The 23380-nt window shown below is 39.3% G+C and overlaps 1 protein-coding gene across 2 annotated transcripts in view; it reads left to right on the top strand.

Annotated features, from left to right (window-relative positions):
• The window catches only part of jmjd8 (jumonji domain containing 8), a 63315-nt gene that overhangs the window by 8250 nt on the left and 31685 nt on the right, over positions 1-23380 (top strand). Inside the window, exons 2-9 of one of the 2 annotated variants that reach the window (XM_072268898.1) lie at positions 3419-3508; positions 7742-7790; positions 11539-11635; positions 16081-16149; positions 17833-17952; positions 18490-18557; positions 19212-19346; positions 19727-22449. In XM_072268898.1, coding sequence (XP_072124999.1) covers positions 3419-3508; positions 7742-7790; positions 11539-11635; positions 16081-16149; positions 17833-17952; positions 18490-18557; positions 19212-19346; positions 19727-19807 — 709 coding nt within the window. In that variant the 3' untranslated portion in view covers positions 19808-22449. Of the gene's footprint in view, positions 1-3418; positions 3509-7741; positions 7791-11538; positions 11636-16080; positions 16150-17832; positions 17953-18489; positions 18558-19211; positions 19347-19726; positions 22450-23380 lie in introns of those variants that run through there. The other variant, XM_072268900.1, reaches the window with a different exon arrangement.

Raw genomic sequence — 23380 nt, 5'->3', positions numbered from 1 at the left:
CTTTATTCCTTATAATGTAGAAGATTGAGAGGAGATTTGATAGGAGGTGTACAGAATTGAGGGGTGAATGCAAGCAGGCTTTTTCCACTGAGGTTGGGTGGGACTACAACCAGAGGTCATGGGGTACAGGTGAAAGGTGAAAATTTTATGGGGAACATGAGAGGAAACTTCTTCACACAGAGGGTCGTGAGAGTGTGGAACGAGCTGCCAGCACAAATTGTGCAAGTGAGCTCGATTTCAATGTTGAAACAAAGTTTGGATAGGTATATGGATGGTAGGAGTATAGATCACTATGATCTTGGTGCAGGTCGATGACAGTAGGCAGTTGAAATGGTTTTGGCATCGATGGGCTGAAGGGCCATCTACGTATCTATGAATCTATGCAGCCTGACCGACAGTTGCCACATTGCTCAATTACATGATTTACTATCACCTGCCACTGACAACTTTTAGGCCCTAACTAAGCCCAGTATTCAATTTCTTACACTGTTATGATCATGCTTAAAATCTCCCTTTGAATCAACTGTCCAATTATATACTTATGTGATTCAGTATCAGGTTGTGTTTGATTAGTGCTATAAAGGCCTTTAGAATGCGAAAGCAGTCAGGTGCATGGAACTACCAAGACTGAGGATTGGGTTTAAGGAGTACAGAACTGTTCAGCTACATTTGATAACAAATTAATATATCAGATTTTTGAATCCGTTATTAAACTTTACCCTAATAAATTCAATTATGTAATTAAAATTGCAGGACATTTGCATGTGAATAGATTGAACATTGGAAAATGTCTGTTGAACTGTAAGATTTTAAAAGGAGCATAAAATGTGCTGTTAAAACTAATGAAAAAGCAAATGCATTATAAAGAAAGATAAACTTGCATTAATATAGTCCCTTTTTCACATCCCTTTCACTATAACTCAAAATGAATTACAGCCTCTGAAAGCCCTTGGAAAAGCAACCCTTTTGATAAAAGGATCTTTGATCTGATTTGCTAACCCTGTTTCTCTTTTCATGTGCTCAGCCACGTCCTGAGTGTTTCCAGCAGTTTGTATTTTATTTCAGATTTCTAACACCAGCAGTTTTTTGGTGGTTATTTTAAAGGAAATGTTTCTACTTTTCATTTGCACTACTTATTTAACTATTACATATATACTTACAGTAATTCAGATGTTTTGTTCGCTATTATGTATTGTACTGCTGCATATGCCAGTGATATTAAACCTGATTCTGAGATTAGTCAAATCATTTACAATTTTGCTTAGATAATAAATGTCCAATAGTCAGAATTAAACATCATCATTTGTCACAGGATTTTGTACATTTATGAAAAAGCAATGAGAAACTTGCTCTGCTTTTGGAACAAAATGTTTTGACATCTTTTGGAACTATTAAAATGAAATTTTTTTCACAGTAGCAGTGAGTCACAATCCCCTGGACGTAGACCAGTTCTCTGACAGATTATTACATAATGCTGCTTTGAATACCTTGCCTGTGGCATTTAGGAAACAGGATTGATTATAGGAAAATAGTTCCGGTCCCATAAGCTGAATAAATAATACACGTACGCTTGTGTTAAATAACAGAAATGTACTCAATAGACTGCATGTCCATGTGAATATCTTTATCAAAACAAACAATGTATAGAAATTTAATATTTGGCAGTAAATCAATTTGCTCCAGATTTGATTTTGAGCCTTAAGTGTCAGATATTTGAGATTTTTGAATATCCAAGAGTTATTTTCTGAGATCTTTCAAAACTATGGTTCTTCAGTAGATAAATTGAAATGATATTATAGTCTTGTACAGGTTTCCCCCGCCATCTGAAGGTAGAGCGTTCCTATGAAACGGTTCGTAAGCCAGAATGTCGTAAAGCGAAGAAGCAATTACCATTTATTTATATAGGAAAATTTTGTGAGCGTTCGCAGACCCAAAAATAACACATAAAACCTAAAATAACAGTAACATATAGTAAAAGCAGGAATGATATGATAAATACACAACCTATGTAAAGTAGAAATACTTTTCCACAATCATTGCTGCACTGTTCTCCGTAGCGAAAATCTCACGTAAGCACCGTCGGCAGAAAATCTCACGCAAGTGCTGTTGGCAAAAACACTCTCTCCAGTAACCTTTAAGCTACGAAGCTGCCAAATCATACCAAATAACACGTAAAAATACACAGCCAATATAAAGTAGAAATAATGTATGGACAGTGTAGTATCACTTACCGGAATTGGGACAGCACCGAGCACACTGATGTTGGTGAGTTAGGCTGAGTTGTCGCAGGTTGGGGTGGTGCAGTGGCCCCCACCCTCCAGGCTGCCGACCGATACATTGCCGCGAGGCACGCAGGGGTCCAGCAGTAGCCGGGAGGCACACAGCACATCTTTAAGAAAAAAGCCGAAATAAACATGCTAATGAATTAGGTGCCGCCCGGCACGTAATTGTCGGCCCAGGTCAATGCCGATTGTGGATTGCGTCGCCTCTGATCTGGGCCGACAATTACGTGTCGGGCGGCACCTGATTAATTAGCATGTTTATTTTGGCTTTTTTCTTAAAGATGTGCTGTGTGCCTCCCGGCTACCGTTGCATTCTCCGCAAATCGGTATCTGTCCGTGGCCTGGGGGTTTGGGGTGTTGGGACTCTGGGGTGTCATCTCATCTTCTGTTTCCATTAGAGCAGACAGGTCATCTTCTCCTTTGTCTGCCTGCCTCGATGTCAAAGGTCTAGGTTCATCGTCTGCTGTGGCTGATGTGGAAGGCTTGCTTGACTGCTAGCCTCGCGCATTTTTCTATCATACAGTAAGCACTCAAACCATCTTGCAAATATCCCCTAAACTGACGTACCCTTTCAAAATTAAAGTCATACTTTATCATTGCAGCAAAACTCTCACGCAGTTGCTTCACGTTCAATTCGCTACTGCATTTGGTTTCGATTGTTATCTTTTCCTCTTCCATTTGCATTAGCTCTTCATCTATCAGTTCTTGGTCATGCGATGCCAAAACCTCTTCAACATCATCTTCGTCAGCTTCCACAAGCCAAACTCACCTTGTCCTTACTTCGTTCACCACGATTTAAACGCTTAATTATGTCTAGTTTTACGCTAAGTGTAACACCCTTACGAGCTCTTTCAGGCTCTTCCGATACCATAGAACTCGTCTTGCAAACGGCTGCTCACAGGCATGTGTTTAAGCAATGCCAGCAAGAATGCCATTCCGAATCCGGGGGAGAGCGGCTGCTCGGGGCACACGCGGCTTTTTATCGCGCGCTACTCTTTTTTCATAATAGTGAGGTTTCGTAAAGCGAACGTTCGAAAAGCAGGGGACGCATGTATGCTGATATAGTTTTGAATATTTAAATCACAATCGCCAATTGAAATGTGCATAACATTTTTTTTGCACCTCAATTTTTGCAGGCATACAGATCACGCCATGCGGATGGTTGGCAAAGGATCATGCAGTGTGGAAGTGAGAGACTCTTTGACTTATTCTGAATTTATTCATCGGTATGTTTTCATAGTCAAATGTAGTGCACACTCCTCCCTTCTGGACTAAGGATTGGATGATATCAAAGCATGGCCACATTGCTATTTCTGCTCCAGGCATCTCATCCTATTGTCCTTGAAACTGATGGAAAATGACAAGATACTGGAAATCTCCAGCATGTTCTGGGGCATTATACATGAGGGACTTGAGCTAGTTTTTATAATTTCCTGTAATCTTTACCCTGCATTGTCATTACTCTTTGCTCAAATAATCACTTTGATTTCCGCAAACTCCCAATGAAATATGTGGTGATAAAATTTAAGCAATTCTTTATGCCGGTGTCCCTAGGTTCAAAAATAATGGCACAAAAGGCATAGCAGTGGAATGATTTATGGACAAAATTATTTGACAAAATAATTTGCTTTATTCCCTAGGGTTTGGAATATTTGTGAAATTTGGCGCAAGCCACATATTGAATTTTGCCCAGTGACTGCAAATAGCATTTAAACTACTGGGATTCAATCTAAGCAAGATACACACCAAACTTTTTTCTTGATTAGAGTTTACAATTTCCAAAGTAGCCTGAAATTTTATGAGATCACCACAGATCCATGTAAAACCCTTATTACTGACTCTTACCCATGTGCTAGCAGTCACCTTATCAGCTTGGATGAAACTAAGAAACAGAAAGGGCAATAAATTGATGAGAGTTGTTAATGGGATTCCAAATAGAAGATGTAGATGGGGCCCCTACTAAAGATTGTCCATGATATTATAGAGCTTAACATGTAAATTCAGAAGTGATTTATTTTGTCTGAAATCCAGAAGGTAACGAGGGACAGTTTGGGTAGGGTGGAATGTGAAACTATATTAAAGGATATAAGCAGACAGATGACGGCAAGTCATTTGCTTCCGTGTTTACTGGAAATATATATTCCTTAAGGACAAAAATTGGTCCAACTGCAAATGGAGAGATTAAAGATTGTACTTTCCTAAGGAAAGGTACATTAAATTGCCAGAAGAAACTGAGTCTTTTCGCTGTTAAAGTTGTTTATATTTTAACAAAGGTTGACCAAGAAATTTAATAAGGAAAAGAAAACTAAGAATATTAAAATAAGCTGGCAAAAAAATTGGGGGAAAAATATAGAATCTAGGAGCTACAATGCATGAATTCCTTACTAAGAATAGAGAGATCACAATGGAAAATAGGGACATGACAGAGGAGTTAAACAATACTTTGATTTCAAAAAAATCTACTAGAATTATTGGAGAACCAAGCAAAAAAAAGTTGGAATTGATGAAGAAATATAACTGTGGATGTTACTGAGGCTGAAAACTGTTAAATCCGAAGTATGTAGTGGTCGACATCACAGAGTTTTGAAAGACATCTGTGGAGATAATGGGTGCTCAGTTTATCATCTTCTGAAATTCTATAGATTCTGGTTCCTGCAGATTAGAGGGTAGCAAAAGTGAGCCCACCATTTAAGAAAGGAGAGAAAGAGTAAACAGAAAACAACCAACCTGTTAGACCAACAGTACTTGCAAAAATGGTAGTCAGTATAATAAAGGATGTGAGGTTCACACATTATTTTAATATGTATGGATGGAGACAACATAGAATTATGATTTATTAACCAAATTATATTTGAGTAATCTGTCAAAGTTCTCTGAGGAGGTATCTGATAAATAGGTGAAGGGATATCAGTACATGTTGATTTTGAGAAAGGTTGATAAGGTCTGAAGAGGAGGTTGCTGAATGAGGTTAGAGCATGTGGAATTGGGGATAATGAATTAGTGTAGATTTAGAGTTGATTAATAGAAAACAAATCATAGAAATACTGATTCTTTTGAGGTTGGCAAATTGCGATGAGTGAGATGCCACAGGGATAATTGTTTGGACCTCATCTAATTACAGACTATACCAATAATTTGACTGATAGGACAAATGTGACAATTCAAAGTCTACTGACAACCTGAAACCAAATGGCATTGAGAGCACTGATAAAGATACAAAGAGGCTTCAGCAGCATGAAGAAAAGCTGAAAGATTAGACAACAACACAGCAGATGGTGTACTGTGGAAAACTGAGGTTAGCAACTTTGGTTGAAGATTCAGGGTGACTGATGTTCTTTCAAAATGATGAGATATTAGAAAGATTTGATGTTCAAATGTCCAAGTACTTTGGTCACTAAAAGCTAATATGTAGTAGCAGCAGCAGGCAGTCAGGAAGAGAAATGACATGTTGCCCATCATTACTAGAGGATTTGAATACAAGAGTAAAGCCTTCTTATTGCAGTTGAATAGGGCCCTGGTGAGACTGCACCTAAAGTTTTGTGTACATATTAGGTCTCCTTACCTAAAGAAAAGTTTTTGCTTGGCATTGAAGGAGTACAACAATTCTTTGAGGGGTTCTAAAGGTGGATGCAGAAAAGATGTATCCGGTAGCTAGATGTCGTGAACCAGGAACATAGTTCAGCAAGAGATCAACTGTTCCAAGACTGAAATAAAGTGATACTGCTCTACTAAGAGGCTCATGAATTGTTTGATTTCTCTACCTGCAAAGGGATGGAAACTCGGTGTTTGATTTCTAAGGATGGATTTCAGGGCTAATGGGACTATGTGCTGAAGTAAAGGATCAGCATCAATTTGTTAAATGGCAGAGCAGGGCCAAGGGACCAAATGGCTCGCTCCTGCTCCTATATGAATTCTGGCATTAAGTCAGTAAAATAATATTTTGTGTTAATTGGAAATCAAGGGAATAGTTCAAGATCCTTTGAAAAGTGAAAACATGAGATGCTTTTCACATGTTGTTATTGACAGGATCAATATTGGTCTTCAACCAGATTATTTTTAATATGCAATGTTATGGTAAAAATTGTACTCCAGGAAACTTAGCTACCATTTCGCCAATGATTTATTAGGGACTTAGCAACCTAAATGATGGCAATTGTTGCCAAAATCAGCAAATGTTTTCTCAGGAAATAGTTTGCAATGTGTCTAAAGCCAGGACAATGATTTCTTCCTCAGGAAAATAAATTTTAATTGAGGAAAGGGCTGAGTGGGGATTTGGGAACAATTCATGGTGTCTTGTGTTTGAATTTTATTGCCTACATATTTGAAAATGGTTAGTCTTGCTATGCTACTTATCAGTAAAATCAACTGCCAGAGTAAGTTCAGTTAGTAAACATAAAATACTCTGCAGATGCTGGGGTCAAAGCAACACACACAACCCGCTGGGGGAGCTCAACAGGTTGGGCAGCATCTGTGGAAACGATCAGTCAACATTTCGGGCCGGAACCCTTCGTCAGGACTGAAGAGGGAAGGAGCAGAGGCCCTATAAAGAAGGTGAGGGGAGGGTGGGAAGGAGAAGGCTGGTAGGTTCCAGGTGAAAAACCAGTAAGGGGAAAGATAAACGGATGGGGGAGGGGAAGCAGGGAGGGGATAGACAGGAAAGGTGAAGAAGGAATAGGGGAAAACATGATGGTTAGTAGAAGGAGGCGGAACCATGAGGGAGGTAGTGGGCAGCTGGGGGAGGGGGCAGAGTAAAACTGGGATAGGGGGAGGGAATTATCGGAAGCTGGAGAACTCAATGTTCATACCAAGGGGCTGGAGACTACCCAGACAGCATATGAGGTGTTGCTCCTCCAATCTGAATATGTCCATACATGGCCTCCTCTACTGCCATGATGAGGCTAAACTCAGGTTGGAGGAGCAACACCTCATATACCGTCTGAGTAGTCTCCAGCCCCTTGGTATGAACATAGAATTCTCCAACTTCTGGTAATTACCCCCCCCCCCTTCCCCTATCCCAGTTTCACTCTGCCTCCTCCCCCAGCTGCCTATCACCTCCCTCATGGTTCCGCCTCCTTTTACTACCCATTGTGCTTTCCCCATTCCTTCTTCACCTCTCCTGCCTATCCCCTCCCCCACCCCTTTATCTTTCCTCTTACTGGTTTTTCACCTGGAACCTACCAGCCTTCTCCTTCCCACCCTCCCCCCACCTTCTTTATAGGGTCTCTGCCCCTTCCCTCTTCAGTCCGGACAAAAGGTTCTGACCCGAGACGTTCTGATCGTTTCCACAGATGCTGTCCGACCTGCTGAGTTGCCCCAGTTGTGTGTGAAGCTCAGTTAGTATTGGGAACATTGATTTAAACTTAAGACATCCCATCCCTTCTCATACATAGCAGCCAAAGAGGTAAAATGTTTATAATTCCAACCTAAAGCAAAAAGGTAAATATGTCCACATCTTACAGGTATGCATATTCAAGGCCAGTTATTCTTCGAGGATTCCCACAGAATGAGGTGAGTGATATTCAATGTGCTATTTTCTGACCAAATATAACTCAATGAAAAGCTGCATTTTGAAGTGCTGTATTTCATGTTCTGTGTGTGTTCTTGGGAAAAGAATAATTTGACTCAGAGTTTGTTTTTGTGTTGCTTTTGGTTAATTTACTATTTGCCTTATGTTTTTGCCTTCCAGATACTGATCCCTGTTTACTCGAGTAAAACTTTTCATGATATTGAACACTTGTTAAACCTCTGAGTTATATGGAGAATAACTATCTGTTTCAGTCCAATTGTGAGAAAAACTTTTCTAGTTTGACTCAGAGGACATGCACATTTCCTGAAGGGCACTGCCTAGACCTGTCATGTCCTCTGCCTTGAGGCCCAGCAACTACTTTTGGCACCAGACCGAGCTTGTTACAGGAAAATCCCTTCTTTGAGGAATTGATAATCTACTTTAGATGGGGCAGAGTTTGTTAAGTATGTCCAGGACGGATTCCTTTCACAGTATATGGACAGGCCGACTAGGGGGAATGCCATACTAGATCTAGTACTAGGTAATGAACCGGGTCAGGTCACAGATCTCTCAGTGGGTGAGTATCTGAGGGACAGTGACCACCGCTCCCTGGCCTTTAGCATTAACATGGAAAAGGACAGAATCAGAGAGGACAAGAAAATTTTTAATTGGGGAAGGGCAAATTATGAGGCTATAAGGCTAGAACTTGCGGGTGTGAATTGGGATGATGTTTTTGCAGGGAAATGTATTATGGACATGTGGTCGATGTTTTGAAATCCCTTGCAGGATGTTAGGGATAAATTTGTCCCGATGAGGAAGATAAAGAATGGTAGGGTGAAGGAACCATGGGTGACAAGTGAGGTGGAAAATCTAGTCAGGTGGAAGAAGGCAGCATACATGAGGTTTAGGAAGCAGGGATCAGATGGGTCTATTGAGGAATATAGGGAAGCAAGAAAGGAGCTTAAGAAGGGGCTGAGAAGAGCAAGAAGGGGGCATGAGAAGGCCTTGGCGAGTAGGGTAAAGGAAAACCCCAAGGCATTCTTCAATTATGTGAAGAACAAAAGGATGACAGGAGTGAAGGTAGGAACGATTAGAGATAAAGATGGGAAGATGTGCCTGGAGGCTATGGAAGTGAACGAGGTCCTCAATGAATACTTCTCTTCGGTATTCACCAATGAGAGGGAACTTGATGATGGTGAGGACAATATGAGTGAGGTTGATGTTCTGAAGCATGTTGATATTAAGGGAGAGGAGGTGTTGGAGCTGTTAAAATACATTAGGATGGATAAGTCCCCGGGGCCTGACGGAATATTCCCCAGGCTGCTCCACGAGGCGAGGGAAGAGATTGCTGAGCCTCTGGCTAAGATCTTTGTGTCCTCGTTGTCCACGGGAATGGTACTGGAGGATTGGAAGGAGGCGAATGTTGTCCCCTTGTTCAAAAAAGGTAGTAGGGATAGTCCGGGTAATTATAGACCAGTGAGCCTTACGGCTGTGGTGGGAAAGCTGTTGGAAAAGATTCTTAGAGATAGGATCTCTGGGCATTTAGAGAATCATGGTCTAATCAGGGACAGTCAGCTTTGTGAAGGGCAGATTATGTCTAACAAGCCTGAGATCTTTTGAGGAGGTGACCAGGCATATAGATGAGGGTAGTGCAGTGGATGTGATCTATATGGATTTTAGTAAGGCATTTGACAAGGTTCCACACGGTAGGCTTATTCAGAAAGTCAGGAGGCATGGGATCCAGGGAAGTTTGGCCAGGTGGATTCAGAATTGGCTTGCCTGCAGAAGGCAGAGGGTCGTGGTGGAGGGAGTACATTCAGATTGGAGGATTGTGACTAGTGGTGTCCCACAAGGATCTGTTCTGGGACCTCTACTTTTCGTGATTTTTATTAACGACCTGGATGTTGGGGTAGAAGGGTGGATTGGCAAGTTTGCAGACGACACAAAGGTTGGTGGTGTTGTAGATAGTGTAGAGGATTGTCAAAGATTGCAGAGGGACGTTGATAGGATGCAGAAGTGGGCTGAGAAGTGGCAGATGGAGTTCAACCCGGAGAAGTGTGAGGTGGTACACTTTGGAAGGACAAACTCCCAAGACAGTACAAAGTAGATGGCAGGATACTTGGTAGTGTGGAGGAGCAGAGGGTTCTGGGGGTACATGTCCACAGATCCCTGAAAGTTGGCTCACAGGTGGATAGGGTAGTTAAGAAAGCTTATGGGGTGTTAGCTTTCATAAGTCGAGGGATAGAGTTTAAGAGTCGCGATGTAATGATGCAGCTCTATAAAACTCTGGTTAGGCCACACTTGGAGTACTGTGTCCAGTTCTGGTCGCCTCACTATTGGAAGGATGTGGAAGCATTGGGAAGGGTACAGAGGAGATTTACCAGGATGCTGCCTGGTTTAGAGTATGCATTATGATCAGAGATTAAGGGAGCTAGGGTTTTACTCTTTGGAGAGGAGGAGGATGAGAGGAGACATGATAGGTGTTCAAGATAATAAGAGGAATAGATAGAGTGGATAGCCAGCACCTCTTCCCCAGGGCACCACTGCTCAATACAAGAGGCCATAGCTTTAAGGTAAGGGGTGGGAAGTTCAAGGGGGATATTAGAGGAAAGTTTTTTACTCAGAGAGTGGTTGGTGCGTGGAATGCACTGCCTGAGTCAGTGGTGGAGGCAGATACACTAGTGAAGTTTAAGAGACTACTAGACAGGTATATAGAGAAATTTAAGGTGGGGGCTTATATGGGAGGCAGGGTTTGAGGGTCGGCACAACATTGTGGGCCGAAGGGCCTGTACTGTGCTGTACTTTTCTATGTTCTATGTACTTTCCTGAATGACATTCTTTCAGTTTTCAGGTGGCTTTTTCAAATCACAACAATAACATTCTACTCAAACTTTTTTCTCTGCCTGGAAGAACATAAAAGTTGCATTTGTGTTATGTGGAGATAAGAACTCTTGGAAATTATCCAAAATACTTCATATATTACAAATGATCTCTTAAGTACATTATAATATTAGTTCTCTGAACATGTAACCATATGTGCCACAAAATATTATTGCCAGTGAAAACAATGACATCATTCAACTCCGAGGTGTTGGTTTCAGGACAAACATTGGTTGAGGTGCGCATTGGCTTCAGACAAATTATTGGAACTACAGAAGATTATCTGTATTTCTCCCATGATGTACTGCAATGCTGGCGGCTCTGAAACAGGAATGAGTGTTTTTCCTTTTGTTTTCATGAAATGACGTCCAGTTTCCTTGGACCTATTCAAGTTGCAGTCAGAACCAAGCCATCATACTACCCACCTGCTGATTGTTGCTATGCTACTGAAAACACATGTAATTGCTTATCCTAGTCATCTGATTGCGCTCAAGACTCTAATTTAATCTTGTGTTCAATTTTTAATCTCAAACTACAGTCGTGAGATTTATATTATCAGTGCTCAATTAAAAAAATAGCCTGTTATTCCTTTGCAAGCCAGTCTATTGTTCCACATCCTGTAGTGTTGAAAAATAGCAATGGCATTATTAAGCCAACAACATTCATTAGTAATGCATACTGGATTAGTGATATACCTGGATAAAATGAAATGGCACAGTCAACCACAATGCAAAACTGTATTTTGTTGAGGAGTCTTGGCCCAAAACATCAACTCATTCCTTTCCCTAGATGCTGCCTGACCTGCTGAGTTCCTCCAGCATCTTGTGTGTGTTACTGTGGATAAGTATTTTTTGTGTTTGTATTTTGCAGCATTTCAGGGCTCTCTGCTCTAAGCAAAGGCTTCTGCAGAAGTTTGGAAATCATTTGGTGAGATTGAGCACAGCAAACACTTACTCCTATCAGAAAGGTATTTTTAGTAAATATCTTACCTAATCTTTTAAAATATAATGTTTACAAATGTCTTATTGTTTTCTTTATTAGGTAATACTATATTCACTAATGTTCATAATTCTGTGGGTTAATTCATCTCATTGGCCTCAGACTCCTGGTCTAACCACTATAACAGAGAGCTACAGGAATTCTATAAAACATGTCTCAACTACAGGTTAATCAAGGAACTACTATAAATAGTGTGGCAGTTGGCATGCTGTAATTTGTAAAGCCATAGACCAGAAGTAAGAACATGGGATGAAGCAAAAAAGTTCCTTTTTGACTCTTTATGAATGAAATGGACTCCCGAACTATAAATTCCTGAGATTATGAATGTCCTTGCCATGCAATATGTAGAAAAATAATTATAGAAAATTTGCAACACAGGAGGTAATGTCACAAACTTTTTCTTGTGGAGGGGAATCTAAAACTGTAGGACATAGGCTTATGGTGAGAGGGAAAAGGTTTAAAAGGAACCTGGGAGTGATGGGTATATGGATCAAACAGTTGTAAGTTGTTGTAGAGGCAGGTACAATTATAATATAGGAAAGTTTAGAAGGATATGGAACTAGTTCAGGTAGACAACTAGTGTAACATGGACGAGTTGGGCCAAAGGGTTTTTCTGCTGTGTTGGATAACTCTATGACTTTATGTTCATACCAGTTGAAAAATAGCGATCCGGTCTGTTTCCACCTTCCAACAATAGGTACAGTGGTGTTAGTAAGTTTGTGAACCCTGTAGAATTTTCTCTATTAGTGCATAAACTTGACCTAAAATGTGAACAGATCTTCACGCAAGTCCTAAAACTAGATAAAGAGAACCCGATTAAATAACACAAAAAAATTATACTTGCTCATTTGTTTATTGAGGAAAATTATCCTATATCATGTGTATTTGTTGAAAAAAGTGTGTAAACTTTTGCTTTCAGTAACTGGTGTGACACCCCTCCTCCCCGCCCCCTCCATACAGTAATAACTTCAACCAAACATTTCCAGTAACTGTTGATCAGTCCTGCACATCAGCTTGGAGGAATTTTAGACCATTCTTCCATACAAAACTCTTTCAGTTCATCAGTATTTCTGGGATACCTTGTGTGAACAGCACCCTTCAGGTCATGCCACAGAATCTCAATTGGGTTAATATCTGGACTCTGACTTGACCATTCCAAAACACACATTTTCTTCTTTTTAATGTCTTTTGGATCATTGTCTTGTTGCACCATCCACTTCTATTAAGCTTCAGGAGACAGACATTCATTGACATTCTCTTGTAAAATGTCTTGATACAATTTTGAATTCATTGTTCCTTCAATAATTGCAAGCTGTCTAGGCCCTGAGGCAGCAAAGCAGCCCTAAACCACGGTGCTTCTTCCACCATGCTTCACAGTTAGGATGAGATTTTGGTGTGCAGTGCCCTTTTTCCTCCAAACATAGCAGTGTACCTTTCTGCCAAAATGTTCAACTTTTATTTCATCTGAGCACAGAATATTGTCCCAGAAGTATTGTGGCGCATCCAGGTGGTCTTCACAAACTTGAGATGTATAGAAATGTTTTTTTGGAGGGCAGTGGTTTCTTTTGTGGTGTCCTTCCATGAACACCATTCTTGTTCAGTGCTTTTCTTGTAGAGGACACATGAACAGAGACTTTAGCAAGTTCTAGAGATTTCCACAGGTCCTTTGCTATTACCCTTGGGTTCTTTTTCACCTCCTTCAGCATTACACATTGTGCTTTTGATGTGATCTTTGTAGGATACCCACTCGAAGGGAGAGTAGCAGCAGTACTGAATTACCTCCATTTGGAGACAATTTCTCTTACTGTGGACTGATGAACACTCAGGTCTTTAGAAACGTGTTTTGTACCCTTTTCTAGCTCCCTACATCTCTACAATTCGTCTTTTAAGGTCCTCTGAAGGTTGTTTTGATCGAGGCATGGTGCACATAAACAGATCTTTCTTGAGAAGCGTAGTCTGTGTCAGTAACCTGATTTTGTGTGTCTTTTTTAAAGGGCAGGGCACCTCCACAACCCACACCTCCAATCTCATCTCATTGATTGAGACACCTGATTCCAAATAGCTTTTGTAGAAGGCATTACCCAGAGGTTCACATACTTTATTGAACCTAGACTATGATTGTTCAAATGGTGTACTCAGTACTGAGAAGTACAGATTTTTTGTGTGTTATTAGTTTAAGCAGATTGTGTTTGTCTATTATTGTGACATATTTGAAGATCAGACCATATTTTGAGTAAATAATGAAGAAAACCATGTAATTGTAACGGGTTCACAAACTTTTTTTTTTGCAACTGTATATATCCTTGCAATTTACAGTTCTTCAAATGCACAAACAAGTTCTCTTCAAATATGAGGCTTCTATTTCTATAACGTGTTAAAACTCCTATCACATTGAGTGAAAAAGTTCTTAAATATCTGCTCTTTTGATCAGTAATTTAAATGAACACACCTAGTGATTGACCAACCTGCTTAGAAAAAATCTTTCCTATTTACTGTATCTAGTCCTATCATAACTACATACACCCTAATTAACTTTTCCTCAATTTTTTCTGTTCCAAAGAAAACAACATCATAGCCATTCCTTCCTCATATCAAAAATGCTGTAGTCTTGGCAAGATTCTCTGTAGAAGCAACATGATAATACTAGAGCATATGCAATGTGGTGAGCACCATAGGCGGTACTTTAATGTCTAATTGACCAAACCATCTGTATCTTTTTGCAACCTATAATCTTCCTTCTTATCAACAGTACAGCTAATTTTAATATCATCTGCAAACTTCATCTTGATGTCAATCCTGCTCCTCTCGTCTGTCCTAGCTAAAGTATTATGTTTTCAATGGCTTCAGTTCACATGCCTTGTTCACTAAATGCATTCTGTTAAGCACAGCCTGATACCTTTCTACTTTCCAACCTTTGCTTGTCCTGCCTTCCAAACTGTTAATAATTTTTTTGTACAGTTTCCATTCTGCCTTTCTCTTTTTTGAACCCCAACTCAGCTTTCTATCCACTTACCAAACTAGTTTTACACTTTTACACTCCTACAGCAATAGCAATCCAGTCCATAAGGATATTGGTCTGGGGCCTGTTAAGGTGCTTCTATCCGGACTGTACGGATCCCACCTTCCTCACAAACAACCGCATTGCTTCGGAGTTCAAAAGCCCTCCTCGTGCACCATCTCTCAGTACTGCATTCATCTTCACCATCCTCCTACTTGTTTTTGTACTCACTGGCATCACTCACTAAATAAATTTGGAGGTTGTTATTTTTGAACTTGTGCTTCTTGAAATGCGACAGGGTATGATCCCTATATTGTTGGACCATGGTCTCTAGTTATTTACCCTCCCCTGTTCAGAATGTACTGCAGCTACTGGCTGATATCAACAATATCAAGCACCAGGGAAGCAACACGCTATCCTGGAATTAGTCCTGTGACCACAGAATCTTCTGTCAGTTTTTTTGTACTATAGAATATCATGTACCTATTGATCTCAAGACTTTTCTCCTCCTGCCCTATTCAATTCTGCCATCTATGGTGCTGTGCTCTTGACTGTGGCTACACTCCCCAGGGAGCCGCCTTCAGTAACAGTCTTCAAAACCCAAGACGGGCTTATCCCTGGGTAACAAACGGGTTCTGTTTTAAAGATAAGTCAATTTTATCCACAACTTGGAAAGTACACAAATATCACTTGATGAGGTAAATCATACAGTATTGTAATGAATGGCATCAAAAGTATATTAGACTGAAGAAGAATTGAAAGAACCTAGTTCTGCTGTTCATGGGAACATATGTACGTTCTGTATATTTGAATTTAGACTTTTGAATTTAACAATGTTATGGTGGCTCGATGGTACAGACATGTATAAATCAGGTGTTTGTAATCTGGGAAAGGATTGATCTGTTCAGAGAGCAAGATATACTCTTTGGGTGGGGAGAACGCTCCTGGACTATCTGCTTGTTTTATCTTGTCTGCCTGGCAGTTATCTAGTTATGTTCAGCCTGCACTGTTGAACTGTGGGACGACCACCTCTTGAAATATTCACCGGTGCTAATGGACTTGAGCATTATCTGTTCAAAATACAAACAATATTGTAAAATTTAGACAGTTGAGGATCATCACAAGTAGTGCATTTGTCATAAAAATTAATGTTATCAAGCCAAAGAACATCCTTTGTCAACCATTTAGGCCACCAATCTCTTTGCTCAGTTTATTTAATGAATCCAATTTATTTCTCCTAATTTGCATTCTGTCCCATGTACAAGGCTTAGCTGAATGGAACACACCACAGGAACTACTTACAGGTCATCACCATTCAAGATGTAGGTGTTGGTGAAACAATGCCATGTTAACTGTATTTGCTTGTTCTGCAGTTGTCTTTCGATAGTTAAATCAATTTCCTTCTTTTCTCACAGTTGATGTTCCTTTTAAAGAATATGTCGAGAACATAATGAAGCCTCAGCCTTTGGATTCTTTGGGTAGTGGTGAGTTTTTTTAAAAACTTATCTGGTAATGCAGTCAACAGCTCCAAACTTGTCAAAACGTTTATCAATAATAAAATATCATTCACATCTGATCCTATGACAAGTCATCTCAAATTCCACTTTTAAAGAGCAATGCACAAAATGCTGGAGGGACTCAGTAGGACAGGCAGTATTTATGGAAGGAAATTGATTTTTTGGGTTGAGCCCTTTTGTCAGGATTGTAAAGAAAGAGGGGAGAGGTAGCCAGTATAAAAGGGTGGGGGAGGGGTGAAACAAGAGATGGTAGGGGACAATTGAATCCAGGTGCAGGGGAAAGTTAGGTGCTGGAGGGTAGAGTGGGAATAATGCAGGAAGCTGAGAGGTGATGGAAATATGAAGGGCTGAAGAAAATGGAATCTGATTAAGTCAAGATGGGACATTGAACCATAGAATAAAGGGAAGGAGATAGGTAGAGGAACTGTAGGGTGAAAGTCAGAATGCAGAAGTTGCAGAGAATATTTGGGTGCAGAGGCCTGTGGGTATCAGGTAAGGACAAGGAGAGCTCCATCCCTGTTAAGTGGGGCATTAATTGATACCCCTCAAAGGACTTGTACCTGCAACTGCACTAAGTGATACATCTGCCCCTACACCACCTCTTTCATTATCACTCAGGACTTGCAGGAGAAGCAGTATTTTCACATGTGAATTCATCAGTATCCTTTATTACATCCGGTGCGGCCTCCTCTACGTTAGTAAGACCCCACACGGACTGGGGAATCATTTTGTCAATCACCTTCGCTCCAGCCACTGCTATAGCCAGGATCTGCTGGTGGCCAGCCATTTTAATTCCACTTCCCTTTCCTATGCCCTAATGAGGCCACAGGAATAGCACCTGATATTCCGTTTTAGAGAAATCTATGTTCATGCCCTCAGATTGAAAACTACTAAGTTTCAGTAACCACTCTCTTTTATCTCCTTTTTCTTTTCCCTTATCCCACTGACTCCATCACCTCTGCTCCTACTCCTTCCCTATCCCCTTGATCTATCCATCACCTACAGATTCCACCCTCCATTTCCCCTTACTTTTTTTCCATGACCTATCAAATTCTATTTTTTCCAGTCCTTTATCTTTTCCACCTATCTCCTCAGCTTTTTACTTTCCACTCTTCCCCTGCCTCTCACCCTTTTAGACTGTTTCTCTTTTTTCTGCCCAGTCCCAACAAAGAGTCTCAACTCAAAACATTGGCTGTACATTTTCCTCCATTGAAGCTGCTTAACATGCAATTTCTCCAGTATTCTGAGTTGCTCCAGATTTCCTGCATTTGCACTCTATTTGTGCCTCCACTTTTAAAGAGAACTATCTCAAAAGATGAAAATGAATTACTTTTGTTTCCACATAAAGGCATGTTTTAAAAAAAATCTACTTTCCAACCCTCACTCAATACCATTTTTAGCACTGAAGATTCAAACTGAGAACAGCCTGAGTTGAGACCTCTTTCAGATTTTTTTGTGCAGGGAAGCACTTCAGCTGGTCAAAGTAAGGGACTTACTGCCTTCGGGGGAACTGAAGCTATTTGTAACTAGGCTCCAGGCTTAACGCAAGCATTTTATAAAAAAACTAAATACAATATTTCCATGGATGGTTATAGTGGGATCAAAGTTTGCTCATGAGCTACTAATTTTTAAAAAATTTTTTTTGAACAGATACACTATACTTTTTTGGAGATAACAATTTTACAGAATGGGACTCTCTCTTCAGAACATACATCCAGCCTCCATACCAACTCCCTGGAACCAAAGGAGCTTACAGTTTTGGGATAGCTGGTTAGTCCATAGCTTCAACACTCCTGGTATTCAATGTGTAAAAGTTGCATTTCTACAAAAGTAAAAATACACCATAGAGGACATTTCTATAGGATCTGTGCACACAAACTGGACGTAGTTTCTATGTAAACAAGGTGGTTCTAGTGGGACACGCAGAGGGTGACAACAACAAGAGGGAGATTTTTCCTCCTCAGACTGGCAGCAGATCACAGATAGTCAGATGAGAAGAAACCGAAATGTTATTGAAGAAAATGTTCAGAGGACAGCATCTTAATAAGATATATTAAAAAATGGGGACTTTATTTAGGATGCCTTACTATCCGTGCAAATTATTTGTTGTCATTCATAGCTTCTATTAAAGACTGATTCTATCTTGGGAAAAGAGGTATCTTCATGTTCTGTAGTAAATACAAAATAACCTGAAAAAGAAAACAAATGCAAATCTACTATCAGCTTGCCACAAATGGGTTTGTTCTCATCTTCTTGTTGTATATAATTTGTAATTTACAACAAAGTTTTTTGATTGTCTCCTTTAAGGTGCAGGTACAGGAGTGCCTTTTCACTGGCATGGAGCTGGATATTCCGAAGTTATCTATGGGCGAAAGGTGAGAATTTCAATTCTTAATTCATTACCTGAATTAGAATTATTACGAACAGTAGAAGTAATTAACCTATTGTGGCTATGACAGATCTTTTGAGCCATTGAATTAGGTCCAACGCTTTAGCCATAGCTCTCCACCTTTTTAACTTAAATACAATTCCCTCTATAAAGGTTCCAGTTAAATTCCATCGCTCTCCTAGACTGTACAGTGCAGACCATAACCTGTAATAATAAAAGATGAGACAGTTTATTACAAAAGTGTAAGATAATCCACTATAAAGGAAAAAATGAGGTTACACTCAATGGAAAGGTGATGAAGAGCAAGGGAGATCAGAGACATGGCTGTTCAGAGGTATGTTTGTAAAGCCATTTATGAAAAAAAAATCCAAGATGGTCTGAAGGTACAATCCAAGGAAATCTCAGTTGTATGACAGTGGTTTTGCTACAATTTTAAAAAAAAATTACTGATTTGGGCAACACAGATTTCAGCATTATTCCAACAATTTATGATGATGTGAGTTGAGGGTGCCGCTAAGTACAGTTTCTATTAGAGCAAAAGATTTTAAAATTAAGAGGTACATTAAATGTGGAAAAGTAGTAAATAATTGTATTCTTGTTCTGTACATTGGTTCTAATTCCTTTTACATGTTTTGGCCAGCGCTGGTTTCTTTATCCACCAGACAAGACACCAAAATTTCATCCAAACAGGACCACACTATCGTGGATGCTTGACACATATCCATATCTATCAGAAATGGACAAACCTCTGGAGTGTACTATACATCCAGGAGAAGTAAGTTTTAAAATAGTTGTCATTGGGAACAATCTTTGTTAGTCTTGGTAGTAGAAAAAGCAGTGCAGAAGTTTGACGTGAAAATGGATACCATATCAAAGGAATTTAAGGTGACCAAAACCTTGTTCATGGAGGAAGACTGAAAATGTTTCAAGAGGAATATTTAGGGCATTGGAAAGTGCCTGGGGAGTGAAAATAAAAAACATTATTATAATGTTTTATTGAAACATGTTTCAAAACTGACCGCTTTATACTTTGTGTAATAGCTGGATTTAACATCTTTGTTCAACAGAAAGGGATAATGAACCAACTTTATTAAATTGCCATACTCCTCCTGCTGTGAGACCCCATTTCATTTAAATTTGTTCTTCCTTTTGCAGATACTGTATTTTCCAGATCACTGGTGGCACGCTACCCTTAATATTGACACCAGTGTCTTCATTTCTACATTTTTAGGATGAATGCAAACTCAAATCACATGGCTTTACCCAATCCATTTTCCTTCAACCTTCCATGAATCAATAGAGAATTAAAAGTCTGAAACAGCTACCTCAAATTTGCACAAAATGATCAGCACTGAAAATGGCCGTGTTCTTACTCACGAAGTAAATATGAATGCAAGTGAACATCCAACCTACCCTAAAAATGAAATGAAAAGAAGCTCATTAAAAGTTACATGTGTCTTTTGAACTGGAAGTGGACCACTGACAAATATAATGAACACTGTTTGAAGATTCTCCAGTGAATGCTCAGACTTGAAATATTGATTTGCTTGTACTACATTGTCTTTGTAAAAACTTCTTACATTCCAGTATTGTAATAGTTCACTTTTCTCCTGTAATACCCAAATGGTTAACAATTAGTTTATTGTACCCAATTCCTGTTGCAAGTAGAGTTGCTACATATAGTGTCTCCTAGTTCAGTCTTGGTGTAAGCATGCCGTTTTACTTTAAGGCAGCCTCTCGCAACCTTTTTGCCCTGCAGGATCTCATGAAATAATATTCATGTCTCAAAAACCCTGCATAAAAATTGTTATACCTACAGCTCACTACAGATAACGTGATCAGTAAGTTGTAGATATAATAATCCAAAAATAATTGTCCTTGCTCTTTTGAGTAGAGAATGAATGCCAAGCAACACAGCAGCTGTAGATTTTCTCCTTTGTGAATTTTTAACCAAATTCTCCTGATAAAAGCAGGTAGTTTAGCTTACTTTTCTTGAAATTAAACCTTTCCCTTTCATAAATTTTAAAAACCTCATAAGGCAAACTTAATAAACCTGCTAAATAACTAGCTTAAGCTAAAATGGGAATTAATTTTTCTGAAGGTAGGCTTGGTAGATTTATTTTAAATAAAGGCTGTAAATTAATTTTAATTAATGCTATTTGCAAGTCAGTTGGCAGGGTGCAAGGGAGAGTTGGGGGAGATAATTTGGGAGGGAGAGGCTGACGTCATAGCCCAAGTTGGGCAAGTCCATTCAAATGCTCAGAAAACACACTTCACGTTCATCAGCATACCACCCTCCCCTCTATGCAATACAGCGCTCACTAATTATCAATGACCTCTCCTATCTTGTGTCAAAAACTGACAATTGACCCACCAAATAAACATGGTCCTACTGTGCACAGCCATACTGGGCTGAGGGACCTCTGACTAAATTACTACCAGGTCAAGTTGGTCACTGCGAGCACTAGCATCGTGCGCAGTTCATAAAACAACTTTTTAAAAAAATTAATCTCTCACAGAACCCTGTTGAGAAACCCTGCTTTAAGGTATGAAATGTTCCATTTTTCTATCATACTGTGTCAGATTAGAGCAACATCTAACGAAACAGCTCTCCCAAAGCACTTTATATCCAGAAAACATGGCAAACAATTAAGCACAAGCAGTAAGATATTCCAGATAATGTTTAAGGCAGGTGAGGGTGAGTTAAATGGTAGCCAGTAACTCCCCACTCTCTTCAAAATTATTTATCTATAGCTACAGTTTGAGCATTCAAAAAGCTGTAAAATAGTCACCTGCAAAATAACTGAAACAAACTTAATCAAATGCCTATTATTAATCTGCATCAGTATCAAGAGATCTAGATCTCTCCAAACCTACTTTGACAGACTCATCAAGGTGACATTTCATATTATGTTAACAAACTAATATCCTACAAAAAAATATATTGAATTACAAGTAAATAATGAAATAGCAAGAATGGGAAGTTAGTTGTTTCAGTAGTTATCAATTCATTTCTCCTTAGTTATATAATAACCCTACATTATAACTTATCTGAAAACCAATTTCATGCTTTGAACAAAATGCAGTTTAAAGTTGATGTTAAGACTAACTTGAGAGAATCTAGTCTAGCAAGAAAGGAATTTCTTGTAATTTGATGTCTACACCATAAAATGATTTAAGTGCAGCTATAGTGTAAATGTCCTGACATTAAGTAACAGACAGTTCAAGATATTAGAATCATAAATGTCAGGTGTTTATAGACATTTAATATTTCATTGCACTGCTTAGTACAGAATGAAAATATTGTCATAGGAAAAGTAAGAGTACTTCCCTCTAGAATGCTGGACAAACTGTAACTCAATTATTTTCATAACTTGAATATGTGAAAGTTTACCATGGCACTTTAAACATCTATTTTTACCTGCTATATCGGTCTCTGGCATTCGTTTAGTTTCATCAGCTGCATGGATAAGGGGAGCCTGCTGCACGGGCAACAGCTTGCTCTCCTTATTGCAGTGCCTCAGCTTGTGTCTCACATAGACAGTCAGGATGCAGCATCCATGGCCGACCTCAACAAATGGAGGGCCTCACACCGCTGTTTTGGCATTTCAACTTTGCTTTTTCTGGAGGCTCTGAAAGAAGCATAGTAATAGGCCAGACAGATTCTGATGGACCCTGCAGCCAGATCACAGTTATTCTCAGGAAGAATGAAAAATTGCTGTAATAAAAATGAACAGGGCCATCCATGCATAAATAAATAAATGTCTGAACGTCAAAACTAAAGGATCTCTCAAGTATTTGTGTGTTGGTTTATATCATGGAGTCACAGATGACAGACACAGATCTTGTGGCCCACCTTGTTGAAGCAGACCTTCTAATCACATATTCCATACTAATTCCATTTCTCAGCACTTCTATGCCTTGATAATTCAAGGGCTTTCTGCTCTTTAAATATTGAGAGTACTTGCCTCAGTCACCCCCTAAGAAGAGCATTCCAGAGTCCAGCTGCCCTTGGAGTGAAAGGTAGGATCCTCAGATCCCCTAACAACCATAAACCTGTCTTCTAGCTTGAGGAACTCTGTTCTCTTAGTGGCCTGCACAGAAATTCTCAATCCTTCTCAAAAAATTTCTCTTTTCAAGTAATCACAAGAATGCCATTCCAGCCACAAATGATTATGGTACATCTTCCATATCAGATCATCATTAAGTGAGTGTCTTGTACAATTAAGTCATGGATACCACCTCAGGTAGTCAAATTTGGTTAGTAGTACATTATTATTGGTGTGTAGTAATAAATACCAAACAGAATGATTGTTCAGCAGATTACAAGCATAGAAAAAATAATAAAAGATCTCAATAGAAAAAAAAATTCTGCAAAATCCAGGTGAAAACATATTTAGCAAATTACTGCAGAATTTTGCATTTGCCCACACCATGCAATACAGAATATTTACCAGGTTCACTTAGCACTTAACTGATATTGTGTTACGTGAAAAGGCCATGCAGATATAATTATAAAGTTACAGTTCCATTTCTACATCTTATAGATGATTACTTCATCGATACACTATTTCTATGTCTGAGGTATTATTTAGGCCATACAGTAAATACAGATGAAATTTCAGTTGTTTACCGCTAAAAGAGAAGTTTTTTCCAATGATCCAGTGGACAAGATCTCGTCCATTTGCCCATCCCACAACATTCTATGTTATGCACCAAAATATACAAACTCTTACCTTCCTTTCAACCCATTATATCGCCTAAAAATGTGAAAAATGGTTCAAAATATGAATTCAGTTTAAATTGTTC

This window comes from Mobula birostris, chromosome 9, assembly GCF_030028105.1.
Source record: "Mobula birostris isolate sMobBir1 chromosome 9, sMobBir1.hap1, whole genome shotgun sequence".
Classification (NCBI taxonomy): domain Eukaryota; kingdom Metazoa; phylum Chordata; class Chondrichthyes; order Myliobatiformes; family Myliobatidae; genus Mobula; species Mobula birostris.
The sequence above is the reverse complement of the archived record's forward strand: the minus strand, read 5'-3'. Positions and strand labels throughout refer to the sequence as shown.